At 35.2% G+C, this 22,432-nt stretch overlaps 2 protein-coding genes and 2 long non-coding RNA genes across 5 annotated transcripts; 2 read left to right on the top strand and 2 right to left on the bottom strand.

Moving 5' to 3' along the window:
* Nucleotides 1-846: 846 nt before the first annotated feature.
* Nucleotides 847-3,280, bottom strand: LOC124449379. Of its 2 annotated transcripts, none has more exons than XR_006949373.1 (3): nt 3,084-3,280; nt 2,224-2,583; nt 847-890 (listed from the first exon to the last, which is right to left on the bottom strand). It is a non-coding gene; the product is annotated as an uncharacterized LOC124449379 (long non-coding RNA). The 2 variants fall into 2 exon arrangements; XR_006949372.1 differs by lacking the exon at nt 847-890 and adding an exon at nt 1,654-1,696.
* A 3,392-nt stretch (nt 3,281-6,672) lies between these two features.
* LOC124449277 (protein ZBED8-like) lies at nt 6,673-7,983 on the bottom strand. Its single transcript, XM_047000211.1, has one exon. It carries the CDS (start codon nt 7,981-7,983, stop codon nt 6,673-6,675), a length of 1,311 nt encoding a protein of 436 aa, XP_046856167.1.
* Nucleotides 7,984-8,684: 701 nt separating this feature from the next.
* LOC124448387 lies at nt 8,685-12,016 on the top strand. The gene is made up of 4 exons (XR_006949043.1): nt 8,685-9,093; nt 9,634-9,668; nt 10,789-10,839; nt 11,679-12,016. It is a non-coding gene; the product is annotated as an uncharacterized LOC124448387 (long non-coding RNA).
* A 3,606-nt stretch (nt 12,017-15,622) lies between these two features.
* Nucleotides 15,623-16,676, top strand: LOC124449276 (uncharacterized protein F54H12.2-like). Its single transcript, XM_047000210.1, has 3 exons — nt 15,623-15,804; nt 15,918-16,209; nt 16,248-16,676. Exons 1-3 carry the CDS (start codon nt 15,623-15,625, stop codon nt 16,494-16,496), a joined length of 723 nt encoding a protein of 240 aa, XP_046856166.1. The 3' UTR covers nt 16,497-16,676.
* Nucleotides 16,677-22,432: the final 5,756 nt, after the last annotated feature.

Below are 22,432 nucleotides of genomic sequence, written 5' to 3'. Positions count from 1 at the left end.
TGGCTCCCCTTCCCCTTATTATTACAGACCAAGGACGAGAGTTTGTGAACCAGGTAATGAAATACAATAGTTATTAGCTAATATATTTTCAATAATTGATTAGCACTCTTATTTCTTTCATGGATCTGTCTGGTGAGTATGATTAACACTCTAAAGGGCTATAAACGGCTTACATTTAGGACTTATTTCCTGAAAAATCAACAGTAAATTTGATTTACCAAAATTCTGTTACTTCTTAGAATAACAAACTCTTTTTAATTATTGAGAATGACATTGGTTAGCTTGTTTACTTAAAAATATATGTTTTAGGTGAATGAGGAATTATTCACAGTTTTTAAAATCCATCATCGCATTACTTCAGCATACCACCCTCAATCAAATGGCCAAGATGAAAGAACTAATCAGACGATTAAAAAGTATTTTTAAATTAACATGTATACTTAACTTGTATTCTTATAGACCAATTTCCTCTGTTGTTATTTTTTCTATTAAGAACTCTCAAGAAAGTTATGGATAGCAAAGCCGACATATGGGATGAATACATAGAAGGAGCACTCTTTGCAATTAATACAAATCAGTCTGCTACCACTAAATACAGTCCATTCTATTTAATGTTTGGAAGAAATCCAAGATTTCCCTTTGAAGCTGAGAAATGTGAGACAGACCTCACTGAGGAAAATGACATTGCGGAGCTGATGCAGGATGTGAACAGTGAAGTAGCCATAGAAAAACATGTCGAGCAAATGTCTCAAATGAGGGATAACATATTCCCCATTGTTGACTCCAACATCAAAAAAGCCCAGGAAAAACAACAAGCACAGTATCAGAAAAAAAGGGGTAAACCTATATGCCAATTCAAGGATGGAGATACTGTCTTGCTTCGTAACATGCTACAGAAAACAAAGAAAGGGCATAAACTGGAAGATCAATGGAATGGCCCGTATAAAGTTATGGAGGTTGATGTAAATAGGTGTTTGCAGGTTGTTAATCCATTAACAAACAAATCAAATCTAAAAAAGAAGCTCAACAAAAAGTCAAACAATTCTGCTCAACAATGGAAAAATCAATAAAAAAATGAAAACCAAAACAAGACAAAAGAAGGGAGAAAGAAGATTCGAAGAAGTAAACGGAAGAAAAGAAAAGAACAAAGAAAAAAGAAAAAAGAAACAAAAAGAAGAATGAGAGGAAAAAGAAAAAGAAGATGATGATAGAGGAAGAGATGATAGAAGAGATAATAGAAGAAAAGATGATCGGAATGATGGAAGAAAAGATGAAAGAAAAAAGCACAAAAGAAAAAACAGCAGACGCAAACAACCAAGAATCAATGTCTTTGAGCAAACAGGCCTACAAAAAATTTGATGAAAAAATAAAAAGTATGGAAAAAAAAGCCCTTCTATTACACCTTTCATGCATTAAGAATGATTTAATAAACAAATTAGAATACGAAGAAAAATGCTGGCGTTGTGAAGTTTTCAAATCAGGTTTCAGCAAGAGTGCTCCAAACCTAAAAAAGAGAGACCTATCAGTAAATGTCTTTTTTGGAGGATTTACTGAGAAGCAATCTGATCTTATTGTAAGTAAACTTCTTGGATGGTTTCCATCTTCTGAAATAGACTTCATTACCAAAGTTATCTTCCCTGAAGCTCTTACACTTCAGGCCATTTTAAAATTGTCTTATTGTGAAGCTGAAAGCTACCTAGAATTTGGAGGACAATATCATGTACAGGAACTTCAAAAGAACTGGGAAAAGCAACAAAACAAGAGATGCAAACCAACAAAAACAAGCATAGCATCAAAGAAATTCAAGCATGATCATACAAGGAAGCAGCCATGTGAAGAAGATGAGTGCAAGATTGTGAAGGAAAGGAAGTCGGATGTGAGTTTACTAAGCAAGATGAAGACACCAAATTATCAATTAAATGAAAATGATGAAGACGTCATTATCCAAAATGGTCTGCTTACAGACATTCACATTGGCAAGGCCCAAAATTTGTTGAAGCAACAATTCCCAAGCATGGAAGGCCTCCAAGCAACAACATTAGGTATGGTGCAACAGTTTGATGTCATGAAAGGTAAATTCATTCAAGTTCTTCACACTGGTGCAAATCACTGGATATGCATTAGTAACATTCATTGTAATCAAAATAATGCTGTTAAACTCTATGACAGTATGTACTCAGGAATTAGTAACACAGTTAAAAGGAAATTGCTAGTCTGCTATACCTTCAGTCAGAAAATGTAATCGAAATCTCAATTGAGCCAGTCACCCAACAGACAAATGGATATGACTGTGGTATATTTGCCATTGCTTTTGCTACATCATTGTGTTATGGACAGGATCCCAGCAAGATAACTTTCAAAAGGAGGAATATCCGAAGTCACTTGTGGAATTGTTTTACTAAAGGCAAAATGCATATGTTTCCATCTGTACCAAGAATGTCAAGCCCTGAACAAACATCACACAAGGTTCTTATACCAATTTACTGTAGATGTCGCCTTCCATATGTCAGGGAGGAAGATGACATGGTTGAATGTGTCAGTTGTCAGAGCTGGTTTCATAAACACTGCCTTGATGTCCCGGAACTATTTTTTAAAAAAGCAGAAATAAAATGGAAATGTAATCCACATTGTGGTCAAAAGAAGTAAAAACAGGTTAAGTGTGTGTTATGTGACTGATAATGAAAGTCGATTCTTCTTCTGAATTATTAGTACTTTTAACTATATTGCAACTTGTTTTAACATTTGTTATGTTGTATTCTTAGAGGGGTAAAAAAGTCTGATTATATCACAAGAAAAGACATTGTTACAAATGTGCGTAATTGTTGACAGTTTTTGACACTACCTAGTTAAATCATTTTATGTTTGAATGAACTCAAGACAATCTAAAACTGTTAAATTACAAGTCTATTTAAAAGTATACGTTCAATGTACTTCGCAATACAGAATGAAAAAAAATGGAAATCACAACAACAAATTTATATGTCAACGGTATCTATGAAGCATTTCATACGTAATTCAAACAAGATGCCATGAAATACCAATAAAGACATAATATTTTAGCTAGCAATAGCTGCTCATCTCACCTTTATAATGTCTGGTCATTACTTCCATACATGTCCTTTTTAGAAATACCAATTTTCGTTTTAAGCTACATGGTCTTAATTTATTTCGGCCATATGCCATGGTCTTAGTGTTTTGGGTATCCTCACGGGGGATGCCCAAAACACTAGTGATTTAAGTACGGGGATACCCAAAACACGGGGATACCCATATCACTGTGACACCGGATTTTACAACCACAATTGCGATTATATAAAATATCAATGCCAAGCACAAAAACTTTAGAAATTTTATCTTTAAAACATGCTGCAAAGTTGTTTGGTATACGGATGCTGAAGTAATGCCAGAAAAGGAAACATTTCATGACACCGGTAAGCAACGTAAGATTGTTTACTATTTAAAGTGTTCAGTGTTTTGTTTTAAGTCAATACTTGAAGTGTGATGGCATATATTTTGTTTTTACTCCTAAGTTATAATTTAAGTTATGTTTATCCAGTCTTATTTGTTCTTTACTTAATCGCTTGCTAGACGAGGCAAAGCAACCAGTTCTTATCGAGATATGCATATCTTAAAACTACTTGTTTCAACTGAGTTGAAATGGTGGATTTTTTCATATTTTTCTGAAAATACGAAGCAAATATTAAGGACAGAGCTGTATTGAAATCAAATGCAGTGCAGGATTAATTAATGAGCTCTTTGGTACATGCCGTACAATAAAAAATACCTGTATTAAACAGCTAGCCTGGACAATTTGACAGATTATGGACAATCATGATGATGGTGTGTAAAAGTTTGCTTTATGCTAAAATGCCATCTGGTGTTTCTGTAAATGAATTGTTTGTTACACAGTGTAGTAAACAGTTTAGTACATCAAAATCAAGATAAAAACTACTTTGTTCAATAATGTGCCAAATTTTGCTCCTACCTTGAAATATTTGCTCAAGAAAAGCTTATCATGACATGCATGAAACGTTAAATACAGTACTGCATCATCTGACAAAATCCTGATTTTTAAATTCCAGGTGATTAAAAATTCACATAAGATGCATTGGTTGCAATGAAGTTGAATGTGGAAGAAGCAAAAATTGATGGAAAAGAACTTTTTATGTCTTTTGAAGAATTACGATATCATTTAAAAGAATAAGAGTAGCAATCTAGTAAAAGAAGCGACATCTGTCTTCAACATGAGACTTTTCCAATTATGTATAGTTACTTTGTACAAAATACTATTTTAGATAAACTTGATTTTTAAGTCATTCACTGATATTTTTACCAAAAGACAAAAAGAACAATTCAAAGGCATAATGTAAAATTCAAAAATTTGTCAAGTTGTTTGAACCTAGAAAAAATTAGTATAGGTAACAGTAATCCTGTTTCTGTGATTTGGTGTAGTTGTTTTAGTATGGAAGTGGCTGAGAATTGAGAGGTTTGTAGATTGACCAATTTCAGAACATAATGAGAAATCATCTTCGATTAAAAAACAAGCTTTGGAGTAAGAAAACTATTGAAACTGCATCAGCACGAACTTTGCAATGTTATTTGGCCCAAAAATGTTTCTCTACTTGAGTCAGTTAATAGAACCTTATATCAAAAGCAGTTCAGCACAACAATCACCATACGCAATCAAATTTCGTAAGTTCGACGTAAAGGCATTTCTTTCATTTTTTTCGTAACCCTCGATTTATGCGATATGTAATGACATTTAGTAGCCTTCAACAATCAGTTATTACACACTTATCCATAAAAAACGCAATATTATCTCAAAATACTGTACTACTAGCAGCAATTGCTATATAAACACTAGCTAAAATTTCAAAACTAGGAACCAAAATGGCGGAAATTGATCAGGTGATCAATATTGCCAAATCAAGGTAAGCTAAACGGATAACAATAGATGTCCCAACTCTTATACTATAGAGGGCTCTGACAACCACAAATACCAGAGCCCTCTATTTGTAATACTAATAGAGGGCTGTGACCACTGATCTGATAATAGACTGGATATAGCTTCTATAGGAAGCAAAAGTGAAGCCTAATTATATATGCAAAATGCACTTCCGGGTACCACAAGAAATACAAATTACAAAAGAAATGTATGGCAGATAACGTCTACATACAAGGATTTTCGAATATTTAAGGCATTTCGTGACCTTTTACTAATCTCAAACATCTGTCATGGATAAAAAAAGTTATGTTAATCAATTTGACATCAAAATGATTCCGATATCTGCAAAATATTGGCGTTCGTTTTCAATTGAAAGTTGGGCTTGCAAGAATCGAAGATCTAGAATGATCTAGAATGAGTTTCGATGCTTAAAAAATTCGTTTAGTACCTTTCTTTTATCATTCTTTATTATCTAGACATTGTTTTATGTAACTTTTGCGGTGACTTCATTAGCTGGGTACTGTTGTTGTAGGAAGAAGACAAATTTACTAAGCTTTCTTCCTCTCTTCATTCTTATTTTCAATTCTGTTTTTATTTTATAAAAATAATACAATCATCACACCTTGCTGTAGCATTTGTATATAGCCACGAGTAAGTATGGCTGTTATTGACAAAAGTATCCAACATTTTTATCAATTGCAGTCTATACAATAGCATCAGGAATAGTATTCCCATGTGGTAAACTGCCATCTGAAGTTAAAAGCACCTTTCTGTTCTATTGCGTACTTGAATAACAATAGCTGTTGGTTTAAATCAAAGTACTCATGTCTTTTAAAGACAGGAAAGCAGATTCACTATAGTAATTTTTTTCAACCAACAGCTTCTTAATAAGTAGGGCAGGTGGTTTTCTTTGGCAGCATCTGCCTATAAAATTAGCCATGTATGGTATTGCAATCACTTTAAATTCAGAAACAATGAAAAAGCTGTGTGTACTACTATAATCTTGATAATCATCAAAGTATATACACTGTATTTTTTCGACGAGCAGAAGTAAATTGTTTCAAACCAACAGCTATTGTTATATCAACATGAAACAAGGCAGGAGGGTGTTTTCAGCTTCTGATGGTAGTTTATTACACAGGAATACAATTTCTGTTGAGAAATCTTTGCATAAAATGCACTTGATACACATGTTATGTCAATAACAACTTTACTCACTCATTGATGAAGACCATGACTTGGCAAGGCGTGGTGATTAAATTATCTCTGTAAAATAATAACAGAAATGAAAAAAAGAATAAGAGAGGAAGAAAGCTTAGTAAATTTGTCTTTTTCCTACTACAACAAGAGTACCCAGCTAATGAGATCGTGAGTGTGATATTGCAAATTTTAAATTCATTTTTTGTCTATTTTGTCAGGTTTATATGTAGTTCTAGATCAGGGGTTCTTAACCTTTTGTTGGTCACGGACCCCCAAAACATTCTAATGAAAGCTTTGGACCCCTTTAGAAGAAACACATCGCAATTGTCAAAATTAGCTTTTAATTAACTTAGTAATATAGTCCAGAAATTTGCAGACCAAACAGAAGCAAATTAATAATTCAACGAATAATAATGAATAATAAATCAATTACCGAGTCAATTAAGTTATACAACAATTGCAAAACCATAAAGAATCAAAAAATACAGTGCAGTAACCAATAAGTAGAACGCAAATAACTTTTTAAATCAATGCGAAGGTTGCTCCTGCTTATCTTCAACAAGAACACGAAATTGTGGGACGGTTTTTGCCTGGGCCACACGCATGTTATCCTTAGCATCCAACCGATTTCGCTGTTTCGTTTTGATAGCAAGAAGAGCAGAAAACCCTGCCTCACAGAGGTAGGTAGTAGCAAAAGGAATAAGAGCAACCATGGCTCTCTTCACCAGGCGAGGATACGCTTGTGCCAAGGAACACCAGAATTCTGCAAGGTTCTTTGAATTGAATTCGCTCCTTAGCATTTGCATTGTCCTCAACTCAATGAGGTCATCTTTGGCAAGATCGTCCTCACCAATAGAATTTAGATCTGCAAGAAATGGGTTGCGAATCCACAATTCAAAATTCGGATCATGTGAGCAATAACTTTCAAAAGATTGCTGCAATCTGTCTAAATTTTCGCACATATTTCCACGTAGAGAGGAAAGCAGGGCTTCAGTATTATCGATTCGAGTTTGAGAGATCACTTCCTCCAGCATTGGGAAGTTGGCAAATTTGTCTGTTTCAAGTCTTCTTTTCCACAAAGGAAGCTTTGCTTGAAAAGCCTGCAGTCTTTCTGTAACGTCCATAATCGTTACATCTGGTCCTTGAAATGACAGATTTACTTCATTCAAATGACCGAAAATATCTGCCAAGTAAGCTAAGCCATAAAGAAACTCCTTTCTGTCAAATTGCACTGATAGAGGATTTTGTTTTTCTCGTAAGAAGAATGAAACTTCCTTTCTCAGTTCCATCAAACGCTTCAAAACTTGACCTCTCGAAAGCCAGCGAACTTCAGTGTGGTACAAAAGTACTTCATGTTTTGCACCCATTTCTTGGCAAAGTCTTTTGAATATACGATTGTTTAAAGCTCGAGCTCTGACAAAGTTGACGATCTTTACAGAAACAGACAAAATTTCTTTTAAAGCTGGTGATAGAGTTTTTGATGCCAATGCATGTCGATGTAGAAAGCAATGAGTCACAATGATGTGAGGAGCTTCTTTCTTTACCAACGAAGCAAACCCTGAGGTTTTTCCAAGCATTGCGGGCGCTCCGTCAGTACACAAACTACCAATATTTCTCTTCCAATTGAAGTCTTGTTTGGCAAAGAAATTGTTCACCATCTCTAATACGTCTGCAGCCTTTGTAGTTTCTGAGAGAGGCTCGCAAAATAGGAATTCTTCTTTAATTGCATCAGCGTGCATATAACGAACATATACAAGAAGCTGGGCACACTGAGAGACATCTGTGCTTTCATCCAGTTGCATGCTAAATGGAAATGGTGATGCTTTAAGTTCCTCCATTACTTGTTTCAGAATATTATTAGAAATGTCAATAATTCTGGAGCTGATGGTATCGTTTGACTAGGAAACGGCTTCAAGTTTCTTTCTTTGTTCTGTGCCACATACTAGCTCAGTCATTTCCAGAGCACACGGTTTTATCAATGTCTCTCCGATAGTGTGAGCTTTCTTTGCCTTGGCAATGCGGTAAGCGACCTTATAAGATGCTTCAAGGCAAGGCTTCTGCGTCTTGATGAATCCGAACTTCGGCAAAGTCCCTGATTTCTCAAATCGAGCCTTCTTAGAACGAAAAGAATCAACACTATCCAGTGCGTTTTTAGGATGAATAGATATGAGGTGCTCTTTCAGTTTTGCTGGCTTCAAACTTGCATTGGCAAGGACTTTACCACATAGAAAACATTGCGGCCTTTCGCTGCCATCACTATCAGTAATAAAGGTAAAACCAAAAGCTACATAATTTTCACTGTACTTTCTCTTCTTCGACATTTTTTTAAATTGGTAAAATTTTTAATTTATTTATCCTTCCAGGTTATAAACTTTTGTAGTAGAAAACACATAAGCAAATTGACAGCTTTCTATAATACTCAATGCAGCATACACGTGCACAGTTTTTTGTTCAATCTATGCAGCATACACGTGCACGGTTTTTTGTTCAATCATAGAGTCTATGTCGTAATAGAATCATACACAATGTCTATGTCATAGACATTGTGTATGATTACATAGGCCTATTTATCACAAATGCAATGTGTAAGAAACATTAGACTACTAATTATAAATGCACAATAGAAAAGAAAAACATGTCAATCATACTTCAGTTAAATATACATATCGAAGGCGAAAACATCTTGTTTTTATTCCGTCCAAAGATTTGTGAGCATATATTTCGAACGATCATCAAACGATGTTGCTTTTTTAGGTTCTAACCGGTCAATAGAAATACGTAGCCTACTGTAGATATTCTTATTTGGATATGCGGACCCCTTAAAGCACCATCATGCACCCCTTAGGGGTTCATGGACCCCAGGTTAAGAACCCCTGTTCTAGATATAGTCAGTGTTCTTACTTTTCCAGCTGCCAGTTGCAAAGTGTGACAATGCTGTTTTGGTACAGGTTAGTAGAAAACCTGTTGCTTATGGTTTTCTTAAAAGTTGTATTTGTAAAATGAGAATGCTTCCTACGTAGTTTTTACATTCTTAAATTGCCATAAAAATGTTCTAAATAAAAATATTCATGATTTCTATCATACTTCGGATTCAGCAAGTGCCTATAGGGATATAAATTATATAGTTGTGATACCATGTGTTGTTTTGCATCATACGCATTCCTAATTATGATAACTTACTATGCAGTATAATTAATCTCTGATTCATAGAATTTTTCACAGTGAGTACAAACAGACTGTTGTCAAAATTGAACATAAAATTCTGTGTAAATAACTTTTTAGCCATTTGGACATTAGTTTTCAAGAATTTGTTTGCAGAATTTGTAAATATGTATAATATTTTGTAGCATTTTTGCTTATGTCAATAGTTACTGTAAGAACGTGTTCAAAACCAGAATTTGCTTCTCCAAATTTAAATAGTAAAAACTTGGAGACTGCATGTACATATCGTTTTTTCACTGCCTTACTTACCACATTAAATGTTTCAGCTTCCAGAAGCAACAACTGTTCTTCCACGAGAAAAGTAGGTTTGTTCCTAAATGCAGTGGCATAGCTAGAGGTTCTGCTGAGCCAGACCAAACATTTTTTAAACATTTTTTCTAACTACTTAGACTTAAACATTTTTAAATATTTTCTAAACATTTTAAAGTTTTTAACCTACTAAAATTTCAATTTTAGTGAAAACAAAATCTATATCTAATGCTTCATTTGTATCTTGAAATACTTCATATTACTTATTTCAGACCAACATCTGCCCTAGTCATTGCCTAAAAGCACATGGAACGACATTCGCCCGTTTTTGGTCGTGCTCTAGTTAGGCCAGCACGACCAAATTATATATTTCTAAGCGCTGATTGGCTAGAAATCCTCACAGCCTCTTAAAATGGGTATAGTCAACCTTAGTTTGGTCGTACTCTGATCAGACGAGAACTACCAAAACATAAATTACTAATAATATATAAGGCTGCATTGAGTCGAACGCATGCTCAATCGCCGAATATTTTCCTTTGGTCGTGCCCAACCTTATTCGCACGAGTATTTTAAGTATTGTCGATTTATTAATCGTTTTACTGTGTTATTAAATTTCTTTTTGTGTGTGAACATAGAAATTAGTAAAGGAGAGTCAAACGTTGCGTCTGAAGCTCAAAGAGTCAGAGATATCGTTTCTGAGCTTTTTCAAAGTATTGTCAGTTCACGCAACGCTATGCAGTAGAAATATTTTGTTTCTATAACACGGCCCTACGCTCACACTGAAAACGAGAGATAAAATGTTCCGACAGTCTTGGTGCGAAAGGAAAGATTTGTTATGCACTAGTCTGGAGAAATGGCGGTTATTTTGTTTTCTTTATTTACTGTTTCGTTCAAAGTCCACTACATTGACTCAAATTGATTATGTCAACATGCATTATTTACTGGGTGATTGCCAAAAGCATGAAATATCAAAGTCGCACATTGAAGCCTACATAACCGATGGCACAGATAATTTATGTTCCCACCAACTGTACTGGAACTTCATTTTTGTTATCGCTATAGCACGACCAGTTGTTTTTGTCTAGCTACGTCACTGCCTAAATGTATTAACTTCATTGAAATTTTCCACTTTGTTAATGTAATCTTGAAATTTGAATACTTCTATTTCACAGATTCCTAAACCAAAACCACTGACAAAATGGCAAGAATTTGCAAAAAAAAAGGTATTGTAGGATGTAGAAGCACAGTGGGGGATAGTCTGAAAGATAAATCCAGTATTTCTTACAGTCCGCTTGAATGTTCACTAGCTTCTACACAAGCATTTCAACCAGCTTCTTCACGACCTTCTTGTCCGGTTTCTTGACTACGTTCTCCATTGGCGCTTCTACATCAGTATTTCCATTAGTTTCTCATTTGGCTTCTTCACATGCTTCTCCACTAGCTTTTCTACTTGATTCTCCACTGGCTTTTTCATTCCTTTTTCCTCTACAGTCTCCAATATCATCTCCACTTGCCTTTTCACTGGCTTCTTCAATAGTAGCTTCTCCACTATCATCTTGATTAGCTTCTTCACTAGCTTTGCCATTACTCTATTGTTGAAATATCATTAATTGAGTATTGCGTCTTGTTTTTTTTTTATCTCATATATTGAGTTTTTAGGCTAGCTTGTGTTTGTTTTATCCCAGTATATTTCATTTAACAGTATGCTGATGAACTTTTGTGTTACTAATAATAAAAACGTTACAGTTTAGTATTAAGCTAGTTTTAAAATGTGGTTTTTACATTTACCATTTTAAAATAGATTATTAAATGCTTGTGTGAACATAAACAACTCTCCTTTTACGTACAATTTCACTGATCTCATTATCTGCTTGAATTATGTCGATTATTAACATTTGTTGTGTCTTTTAGACTACGTTTTCCTTACTCCGGGCAAAAAAGTTCCTGAAGATTTTTTTTGCGCCGTTTTCAGACCAATCCGAATCAGTGTTTACGTAGTCTAAATACAAAGGTCCCTCAAAGATAATTTGTTACACCTAGTTTAGACAGATTTTTTTTCTAGGGAATTCGAAAACAGAAACGCGGAAAGATGCTTTGGGATAAGACCACCAAAGCAAGATGATTGTGTGTGTTGTATTTCTGTAAAAGGATTTTTGTTTATGTGCTCTCGTAATGTGGCGTTTGTTTCAATGTGTAAATATTTCGGTTCTTCTATGTAAATATTTCGCTGCTCAGTTAATGTAAAAAGACTACATTCTTAAGGCATGAGTAATGATTTTTACAAACATTTACGTTAGAGCGTGGGTCGCGTTCATTAATTATTCAAAAAGTAACAATTTCATTGACTGCTGGAAATAAAGCATTGTATACTATTATATCCATTCGCGTTCAACTGGTTCGACGGTTAACAGTATAACGTGGGCGAACTGAATTTGTTGTGACTGTCAGCTTAACTGCGTGTCTGGATGTAAAAAGTAGCTTATCAAAAACAAATATCTTAGTTTGTGTTTACATGGCAGCCTTCTAGTTGCATACAATGCCATATTCCGTTCAATGAACGAACTCATTGATATGACATCATGTAATGATTTATCATTAAAGGTCTTCAGAGGAAAAGAAATCTCAAGGTGAAAAGGGAGTAAAAGGCAGGAAGACAAATAAATATAAAAAAATGTACTAATGGAAGAAAGCGTAAAAACCAGAAGTAGAATGTGACGAAAAATTGAAACGTTTTTATTCAGTTTATAATGATAAACAAAACAGTTTCAATGTCAAATGTTGAATTAAGGTGAACCTCTATTCTTTTTCGTGCAGGAGAAAAGCGGAAATGTATTCATCAATAAAACGTATTCGGATATGCTCAAAGTTAACTGGTGCCGGGATTTTTGACTATCGTTCACTTTTAAGTGTTAGATAAACAAATTAAGTCGGTGATAAAAATCATAATCGTCAGAAAATGTTTCGCTCGGGTATAAGTTTCGGACGCAACGATCTCAATCTTGAGGGTCATTTGCAAGCAGGATACACAAGTAAAACGGTCAAAAATTATTGACCTGTAGCAGTTAAGGCTGTAACAGATAACACAGTGGAGGAAACGTCACCTGTAAACTAGAACATTGAACCCTCAATTATGAGTAATTAAAAGTAATTGACACATATTTGCAAAATTATTATCTCGAGAACATTACCATGAGTGACACCGACAAGTACCTAGCCAGTGTGTACTTTGATCCAAACGTTCAGGAAGCTATGGGGGTGTTGAACGTTTGTACAATGATGTGAAAACCTTAGGAATATATGATATTAGTCGTAAAAAAGTTAAAGAATGGTTGAGCCAGCAAGATGCATATACAATACATAAACCAATTCGAAGAAAGTTTGAAAGAAATCGCGTTCTAGTGAGCGGTATCGATGACCAATGGCAATTGGATTTGGCAGACTTACAATCTCTACAAAAGTATAACGAAGGTTATCGGTATCTTCTTATCTGTATCGATGTTTTTTCAAAGTATGCTTTCGCTGTTCCATTGAAAACCAAATCAGGCCGTACATTAGTGAACGCTTTTCAGAAGATATTATCATCAGGACGCAAGCCGATTCACATTCAAACGGATCAAGGCTCGGAATTTTTCAATCGGGACTTTAAGAAACTCATGACAGAAGAAAACATTACATTGTTCAACACATTTAACGAGACAAAGGCATCGATTGCTGAACGTTTGATACGTACACTGAAAGCAAAAATGTGGCGTTACTTTACCGCAAATAAAACGATGAGATACATCAACATGTTGCCCGACCTTATTTATTCTTATAATCATAGTATGCATCGTAGCATCAAGGAAAAACCGATCAACGTTACAAGTGAAAATGAAGATAGAATCTGGCAAAATCTATACGAGGATAGCAAACTAAATAAACATACACATGTAAAATATAAGTTTGATATTGGTGATCAAGTACGAATAAGTAAAATAAAACGAAAGTTTGAGAAGGGATATTTACCAAATTTTTCAACGGAAATTTTCACTGTAATTCAAAAAATACCACGTAATCCTCCTGTATACAGGCTAAAGGATTATGATGGGGAAGAACTGAAAGGAACGTTTTATGAAAAAGAACTTCAAAAAGTTATCAAGAAAGACGATGTTTACGACATTGAGAAAATACTTAAGAAACGGGGCAGAGGGAGTAATGTACAATATCTTGTAAAGTGGTCAGGTTACCCAAATGAATTTAATTCTTGGGTACCTGCTTCAGAAATACATGTATAAAACGTAACTGTGTGCTTGATCTCTTTCATTTTACAATTTATATCAAAGATGAGCGGAACACACTTTTAGTTGACATTACCTAGTAATGCATCTCTGCCTATATTTCCAGATAATAAAGTTTCAGGTTATCGTGTAAAATTACCTCACGTTGTGGATTTATATGGTAATTGGGAAGTAGGATTGTATTTAATTACATATCCTCATACATGGTACACGTTGAAAAAAGGTTTGGATACACATATATATGTAACTTACAAAACAGGTCTACCTACTCCGGTATTTGTCGACTATGGCTTGTATGAAAAAGCCTTCGACCTAGTAAAATCAGTTATTGAGACTCTTGACAATGAAGTAAAAGACAATATCAAATTGAGCTTTGACCCACGAACAGAAAAAATTAAAGTGCATGTAAGACAGGGTTACAGAATATCATTTAATCAACGAATGTCGGTCTTACTCGGGTTTGGCGGAAAAGTCGTAGAGATTTCAAAAACAACCGAAAGTCCTTATGCTTGTGACTTGCACGGATCCGTCATGATGTATGTATATTGCAACATTGTACAACCGCAAGTTGTTGGAGACGTCAATGTAAAATTACTAAAGGCAGTTGCTATTCAAGGAAAATATGGAGACATTGTTTCAAGAACATTCACTAATATCCAATAATTACCCGTGCAAACAAAATCTTTTGAGGACATCGAAATTCTCTTAAGGGACGAGTTAGGAAATCCCATCGCATTTGAACGAGGAAAGTCGATAGTGACACTTCATTTCAGAAAACAATCCTCATCTTATTTTACATAAGAAAAAAAAATATGAGTAGAACAAACCGTTATGTTCAATATTATCTCAATCAGCAAAAAGGATATGGATCACAACCTGTCTTTAGAGGAGCATCCTGGGAAAAAGGTTATGGGCAGATGGGTTATGGTCTTGGTGGTTTATTTCGTAGATTGGCTAGAGCTGCAATACCTTTGGCAAAAACCGGCGCAAAAGCTCTAGGTAAAATTGCCCTCGATACAGGTTGCAAACGTTTTGGGTGATGTTATCTCAGGGAAAAGTTTTAAAAAGTCTGCAAACTCTCGTGTTAATCAAGCAGCAAAGGAAACAGGGAAAAAAGCTGTAAACCGTATACAACAGTTTGCTCAAACAGGAAGAGGAAAACCCCAGAAGAAACAGGCAAAAAAAACAGCTAAAAAGAGAAAAGCATCGTCTTCTCATGTCATTTACCGTTCAGCCAAGAGACATAAAGCAGCTAAAGAAGCAGAAGATATTTTCGGTTAAATATGGAGTTCGTTCATCCAAAATCAGCAGAATGTGTAAAAAGTGAACTTGATATATTTTTCGTTCCCCCAACGCAAACCAGTTTGGAAAAGGGGCGATGGATAGACCATCCACCTGTCTCTAGTGTATCGGAAAGCGGTCCGATTACCTTTTTAGCGCCAGGTACAGAAGATTATGTTGACTTGTCTAACACAATGCTGATGGTCAGAGCAAAAGTAACAAAAGCTTACGGTGGAAATCTCAACGATGGCGCTAAAGTAGGGCTGGTGAACAATTTCTTGCATAGTTTGTTTAAGCAAGTTGATGTGTTTTTGAAAGGGAAGCTAGTAACCCAAGCGACAGGAACTTATCCTTATCGTGCATAAATCGATACACTTTTGAATTATTTTCCATCACCTAAACAATCCCAGCTGACAGCTGCGTTGTTTTACAAGACGAAGTTTCAAAAATGGAGGTTGCCGACCCAGCAAACGCCAGTCCAAACAAAGGCTTGAAAACACGAAGTAAGTTTACTGCGAGAAGTGCAGTTGTCGAAATGGGAGGCCCTATATTTTGTGATGTTTTCTTCGGTGAACGCCTCCTGCTTAGCTATGTTGATTTGAAAGTGGTAGTGAACCGTACCAGAGACGAGTTTGCCCTAATGGCATCCGAGGACGATGCAGCATTTAAAGTGAAGCTGGTGGATGTTCATCTAAAAGATCGCAAAGTTAAAGTGAATCCTAGTAGAGCTATGTCTCACGAAGTTGCACTGAAAAAAGCCCAGCCGTTTACCCTGTAAGGCGTGTGGACTGCAAAAGTTTCATCATTCCATCAGGAAACCCATCGTTGCAAAAAGATAATCTTTTCAACGGTTTTGTACCGAAATCACTTGTCGTTGGGCTTGTTGCAAGTGCTGCATTCAATGGTGCTTATAAATTAAACCCATTCAATTTCCAGCATTTCAACGTTTCATCCTTAGGCATTTCTGTAAACGGCGAATCTCTACCATCTAAGCCTTTCAAGCTGTCTTTTGGTAACAATCCTAGATACATAGAAGCATTTCTATCACAATTTCTGGCACTGGGAAAATGTTTTTGAACGCCGGAAATGGAATTGATCGTGACGAGTTTCTAAAGGGTTTTGCTTTGTACTGTTTTGATTTGACGCCTGATATGTGTGGTACGGGAGAACATTTTAATACAGTGCAAAAAGGAAATCTTGCCATTGACATACAATTCTCAACAGCACCAACTAATGCTGTTAGTCTTGTGTGCTATGGAGAGTTTGAAAACGTGATCTTTATCGATTCTAAGAGGAATGTTGTCTATGACTATATTGGTTAAATTAACACCTCACAAATATCGTCTGCTTTGAGATCGGATCCTGTTACAAGCAAGAAATTTCTTGGTGTTTTTCCAGCCAATCGTCTACCTAAAGTAATAAAAAGCTATCCGAATGGGTTAATAGCAAACATTGAAATCAGCGGAAAACCTGAAGTCATTGGTTTGCATTTTACTTTCCGTCTGAACGAAAAGCCGAATTCTTCGACAGCTATGGCCAGTCGCCTGAGAATTATCATAATTCTTTAGAGACTATTTGAAACATTATGATTGGGATTTTAATGCACGCAAATTACAAAGTATTTGGACCGATATATGTGGACAATATTGTATATTTTACCTAAGCCAAAGAGTACGAGGCCATAGTATGAGTAGAATTGTAAGTATGTTTGATGGTAATACTGTTGAAAACGATAAGAAGGTATCAAATTTTGTAAACAAACATTTTCAAATAGAAACTGGTGTAATTCCTAACGACGGAAATCAGTCAAGTACAAACTTATTTGTAAAAGATTGAAGTGTTTAATAATCAATAAAAAGTTCTTTGTGTGACTTAATTGCTTTCATTTTGTATTTACATATTTTCATTGACAACAATGAGGAAAATGATATCAACTGCGATTTTTATTTAAAGAAAAAATCCTTTACAAGATATATTAATAGCTTAACCAACGTAAACGAGTTTTCTTGTGTGTGGTTGAAGCATTGGGCATTGTGAATTTCGTTTTTGATGAACTAGGATAAACTGTTTCGTTTTCTTCATGTGGTGAAGTTTCCATTTGAGCCTTCTTCCATCTCATATCGTTCCTAACCAAATCTCGAGGAATGTTTATTTTTGATAAAACACGAAAGAATTCTTTAGACCCTTTAGGATTGAATTTTTTCCTTCCTCTCACAGCATCGCTAATTAGATCTGTTATGTTTGATTGCGGAATGGTGACTCCCTCAAGTTTGACTTGTCCAAAACCGTCCCAAGATATTATACTTGGTGTGTTCTAAGACGTTGCAATATTGCTTTCGCCCGCTCACGCATAGTTTTTGGCACACTTTGTACAATGACAGAGTCAGCTAATGTCTGATTTTCGTTGTCACTTATTATGTTTTTTTCATTCCCACCAACAGTGTCTACCACGCGTACCATGGGTATTTGATTATCATTCTGTTGCTTCAATTTAAGGAATTGTTCAAAGTCTGCGTTAAAAACTTTTTGTCTTTGATCGTCACTCATGTCGTCTTGTTGAAGAATATGTGAGAGCTGCGAGTCTTTATTTATCATATTCATCATGATCGGACTAGTTTCAAGTTTTTGTTGTTTTTCGTATCTGTTAAATACATCTTCAGGAACAAGAATCATACGTTTGACATGTTTCATTTTGTGAACAAACTTCCCAATACACTTATAACAGGCGGCAGTAAAGCAGTCAGTAAATTTCCTCCTTTCTGATTCAAAAGTTTTTTCTTCTTTGCTCGTGAGATTTTTTTGTTAGCCAGTGCTCTCAGGTGTTTCTTTTACCTTCACAACACTCGCTTTTGACTGGCAGATACTGGCACAGTTCCTTCTAAAACATTGATAGCACATTCACATATGCACACAATAACGTCAGAGGGTCCATGCTCAATTATCACCTTTCGAACGTTTGGTTTTGATTTAGCTAGAACTTGCAGATAAGGAATATAGTTCTTCATTCGTTTCGACATGATGCGTTTATGAGTGTTTCTGTCGATGCTTATCGCTTTTGTACATACACAATGTGCTTTTCATCAGGCAAAATGTTTGTTCTGACACGCAAATTGTCAGGGGTTAATTGATGTAAATCGAGCATGAGATAGCCGTATGCACGACTCGTAGCGTCTTGAAACGACTCCAAAATGTAGTTGACATGTTTAGGGTACATTTGACGGGCCAAAGTTAAAATAACTAGAGAATCTCTTGGGTTTTTAAAAATGATCATATAATGGGAGTTAAGGCTTATCGTTCTTGATTGCTTACCCGGAGGGAATAAATTTTGCGTTAAATACATGACAGATATCCCTCGATGATGGGACCCGCGGGTGAATAAATCAGACATTCGTTGATCATTAGAACATTCTGACATAAGATCGTCTACAATGACTAAAGAGTTTTGACATCCTTCCAAAATATCAGTCAAGTTGTCAGGGAACCCTCCAACAAAAAATACATTCGGTATCCTTTTAACCATTTCGTCAAATTCCATCTAAGTTTCGCCATAGCAGTAAATGATTTTATTTGGAACTGGGTGAAACAACTGGGTCAAATTATAAAGCATCGACCTTACGAGATGACTCTTACCAGATTGGCTTTGCCCGCTAATGTAAAAGTTAGCTGGTGTTTTAAAACGCACGTCCATTGTCTTGCAAATGAAAACAGAATTGTTTTACAACAGACTATATACCATCATGCATATATCAATTAAATATACTCTATAAACAAGTTAAATACTTGATCAACAAGAAGCTGATTGGATGTTCGACTCTAAAACACTGAGCACATAAGCAATCGCAAACATTTTCTTTCATCAATTGATTAGTTAATCATGTCGTTCACATGGCAAGACGTTGTGAAAAGTTGGGTTTCTTCAACTCAAGGAAGCAATAGTCAACATTGTATAACAGACTTGATAAGGCATTTGGCATATGCCAATATTATTCCAACTAGAATTATGAACAGTCAAAGCCTTCACATCATTCTATTGGCACAAATAATGTTAGAAACCTTGGATCGTCTCTCAGTACCAAAAGCAATGCAACATCCAACATACTTCGTTTATCGTGCAAATGCAAAAGAAGTAATGGTCCACGACCTATGAGATAGAATTGCGAAAAATATCAAACAGTTGGAGAATGATGAGGGTGTAAATATTCATCATTATTATAAATTGAACATTGAAAATATGATGGACATGGATTAACTACTTTTTAAATGTATCTTTGAAAATATTAATACGATGTCAATAAACATTAAATTAATAATTACTATTAAACCTTCGATAAAAAGAAACATTATTTTCATCTTCAGACATGTCAATGTCATTTATAAATGTTTTATCTTATTCGTTCTCTGATTCAAAATCCATATCTTCCTCGTCGTCAGTTTCCAATAAACTAATATCGTTTGCGTTTTCTTCATTCTCAAAAATCATGTCACCGTCATCACCATCCTTAACAACATCTTTATACTACATAACTACATGTCTCATCGTTAGCTTTGTCATCAACACAGCTATGATTTACTCTACACCCTAATAACGTGCGCTGTACCATTGTATAAAGCATTGAATCTGGAAGATGTATAATGGGCTTTACAGACGGACTAGCAGAGTTAGACGCTGGTGACCAATAATATCCGTAAGGTATTGTGTCTTCACCAGAGTTGACAATTATTCTTTTGTCGTAGACGATCTAATATTGCTTTACTTCTTTCTTGTTGACAAGCCGACGAGTCCGTTTTTCTCGTGTTATTTTACTGTTATTTACAACATCTATTTTATTTTTCTTATTTTCGTCATCTGAACGTACATAGTTAGATACCATTTCATACATAGAATCAAAATTAAGAATTTGGCTATTTTTAAAATTCAAAGTAAAACCTCGTATCTTACAATGTTTTTTCCCATTATTTACAACGTACGCGTAATTTTTTGGACCCCCACATGCAAATCTTGTAATGTAACTACCTTCCCCATGTTCTTGAGTGATTTCGTTTGTTAAATTACCCAGGTAATCCCCTAAGATTGGCCTTGGACCCCCCGGTTCATTTACATAAATACAACTATCTGTATCGCAATATAAAAGACTATCTTGTAAAAGATCCATCACATTGTAAAGTTCTAATCTAGCCCATGCAGTTGTAAAAATTCCTATGAAGATATTTCTTAGTTTGTTTTCTACTTCATACTCATGCTTTCTCTTAAAGACAATTTCGACTAAATCATCATTCAAGATGCAAAGATCGTGCATTTCAATGTCGGCCCCGTTCAAACGTCTGTAGAAATGTAGAGGATCATTAATGAATTCTGTATTTAGTCGATTGTCTTTTTGACAAAATTTACCCCACAAGCTGTTAAGACATAGCTTAGCCAATGCTCTTAAGCCTGGATTATAGTCTATTATATCATGCCTTAACAGTATTCCCTCGTTTTCATAATAGTCGGCCACGTATTTCTGTCTGTCCTCAGGAGTTTGTATACGACTCGGAAATCCTGAACTCTCCTGCTTTATACGGAGAAAATAATTCACATAATCCGAAAACAAATCCGAGCTTGTGTTTTCAAAGTGCCAAATTTCAAAAATTTCAATTACCTTATATCCTTTTTCGATAGCTTTCAGCACTTCAACTGTGGTAAAAGTACCCCAAAAAGCAGGCTCATTTTCCGAATGAGTACACACTGAAAAGTTTTGTACAACACACTGTTTACATAAAGGAAAAAAGAGTTTATCCTTTATTCGTGCAGGTAAAATTGGAATATACAAATTTCTGGGTGCTAAAACTTTGCATTTTATTAGTCCGAAATAATTCGAAATTGTTTCAAAATTCTCGCGAATAATTGTTGGATGACCTATAGGATAAACTTTTGTTTTGTTAACGTAAGGATACAACTATGTAAAATCAACATATTCAATTGTTTCATCTTGTTGGGCGTCCCTAAAAAGCTTAAACCCATTGACTCTGCCACCAAAAAACGCATCGCGTGGTTCAAGATTTGTTACAATGTCATTTGTATCCAAAAAATGTTTCGTTTCGTCCGTTTCCTTAAGTTTACAATAGTCATGTTCCCAAACCGTCTTAACCTCGTAACCCAATTATAAAGACAGCCATAAAAAGAAAATATAGTGTTTGTTTCTTCACAAAAGCCGTCGACATAGTACACTTAATAGTACCTAATTCCGGATCTTCAACTTTTTTTTCTCCGCCATTGAGAGCGTGTTGTATTTTGCAGTTAGTTTGCGCAGATACAAATTCAAGCCACACGATTGCGCTTTGAGAGAAGGGTTTATTTGAATTTCGATACATATTTTTCGGTACGATTCCTATTGTGTTTGGTTGAAGATATTTTGACCGATAAATTGCCATTACGGCTGCTGCAATAGTATAATAACAGAATGGATCAACTTTAGTCTCTGCGAGAAATAAATCCCTAAATTACAAACAACATAAACGCAGTATGGTAACGTCTTGAGAGCAGTATTTAGCCATTTCCTTTTGGAAATCAAAGACAAAGTTATTTTTCTTTCGTTCTTTATGCCACGCAATCAATTTGGTGCGATCTTTTTCGAACTTTGAATCAGGACTGTAATATTTAATATCAGGTATCGGGCCAACATAATTTTGATTTTCTATTGTATTAAACAAAAACGGAAAGTCACCTTTGGAAAATTTTGTTTCATCGAGTCCAAATGTTTTAGGAAATTTAGCTAAAGGCATTTGTAAAAAAGATCAGCGAGTCAATTAAACGGATTTGATAATCTTTCACTGTCAGTTGCATAATTTTCTGTCCCGAATTAATAACATGTATATCAGCAGTCGGTCTGTATTCAATTAACCATCTCTGAATGAAAACACCGTCAAATGCCTTAGAATTATGGGCAATTGCTGTAAAACCTTTATGTTCTCTTGAAAATAAGAAGGAACAAAACTCGTTCAATGCGTTGTAACCCTTGAAAACAAATTCTGTACCGTCTAAATATTGTGCAACAGCAAAATTAACCACATGTTCTCCGGTTGAAAAATCTGTCTCAAAATCGTAAAATATTAGACTATCATTCTTGGGTTTTGGGTTTTCCGTTTGCATGAAACATAAATGATCATCAAGTACAAACTTATTGCATATATGACATACAGTTTCCCCACAGCGATGTTCGTTTTGTCTGTCTTTGTCAACTATAGATGAACACATTTGACATCGAAACGACTTGTCACA

The sequence above is a fragment of the Xenia sp. Carnegie-2017 genome, unplaced genomic scaffold (assembly GCF_021976095.1).
Source record: "Xenia sp. Carnegie-2017 unplaced genomic scaffold, XeniaSp_v1 HiC_scaffold_23, whole genome shotgun sequence".
NCBI lineage: Eukaryota > Metazoa > Cnidaria > Anthozoa > Malacalcyonacea > Xeniidae > Xenia > Xenia sp. Carnegie-2017.
This window is presented reverse-complemented; position numbering and strand designations above follow the sequence as displayed.

Bases quoted from the DNA above. Each gene is read 5' to 3' on its own strand.
- LOC124449277 (XM_047000211.1), bottom strand. From the start codon at position 7,983: ATGGAGGAACTTAAAGCATCACCATTTCCATTTAGCATGCAACTGGAT.
- LOC124449276 (XM_047000210.1), top strand. From the start codon at position 15,623: ATGGAGGTTGCCGACCCAGCAAACGCCAGTCCAAACAAAGGCTTGAAA. The intron at 15,805-15,917 runs GTTTGCCCTAAT...TGTCTCACGAAG, and splicing joins GTGAACCGTACCAGAGACGA to TTGCACTGAAAAAAGCCCAG. The intron at 16,210-16,247 runs GCATTTCTATCA...GGGAAAATGTTT, and splicing joins ACAATCCTAGATACATAGAA to TTGAACGCCGGAAATGGAAT.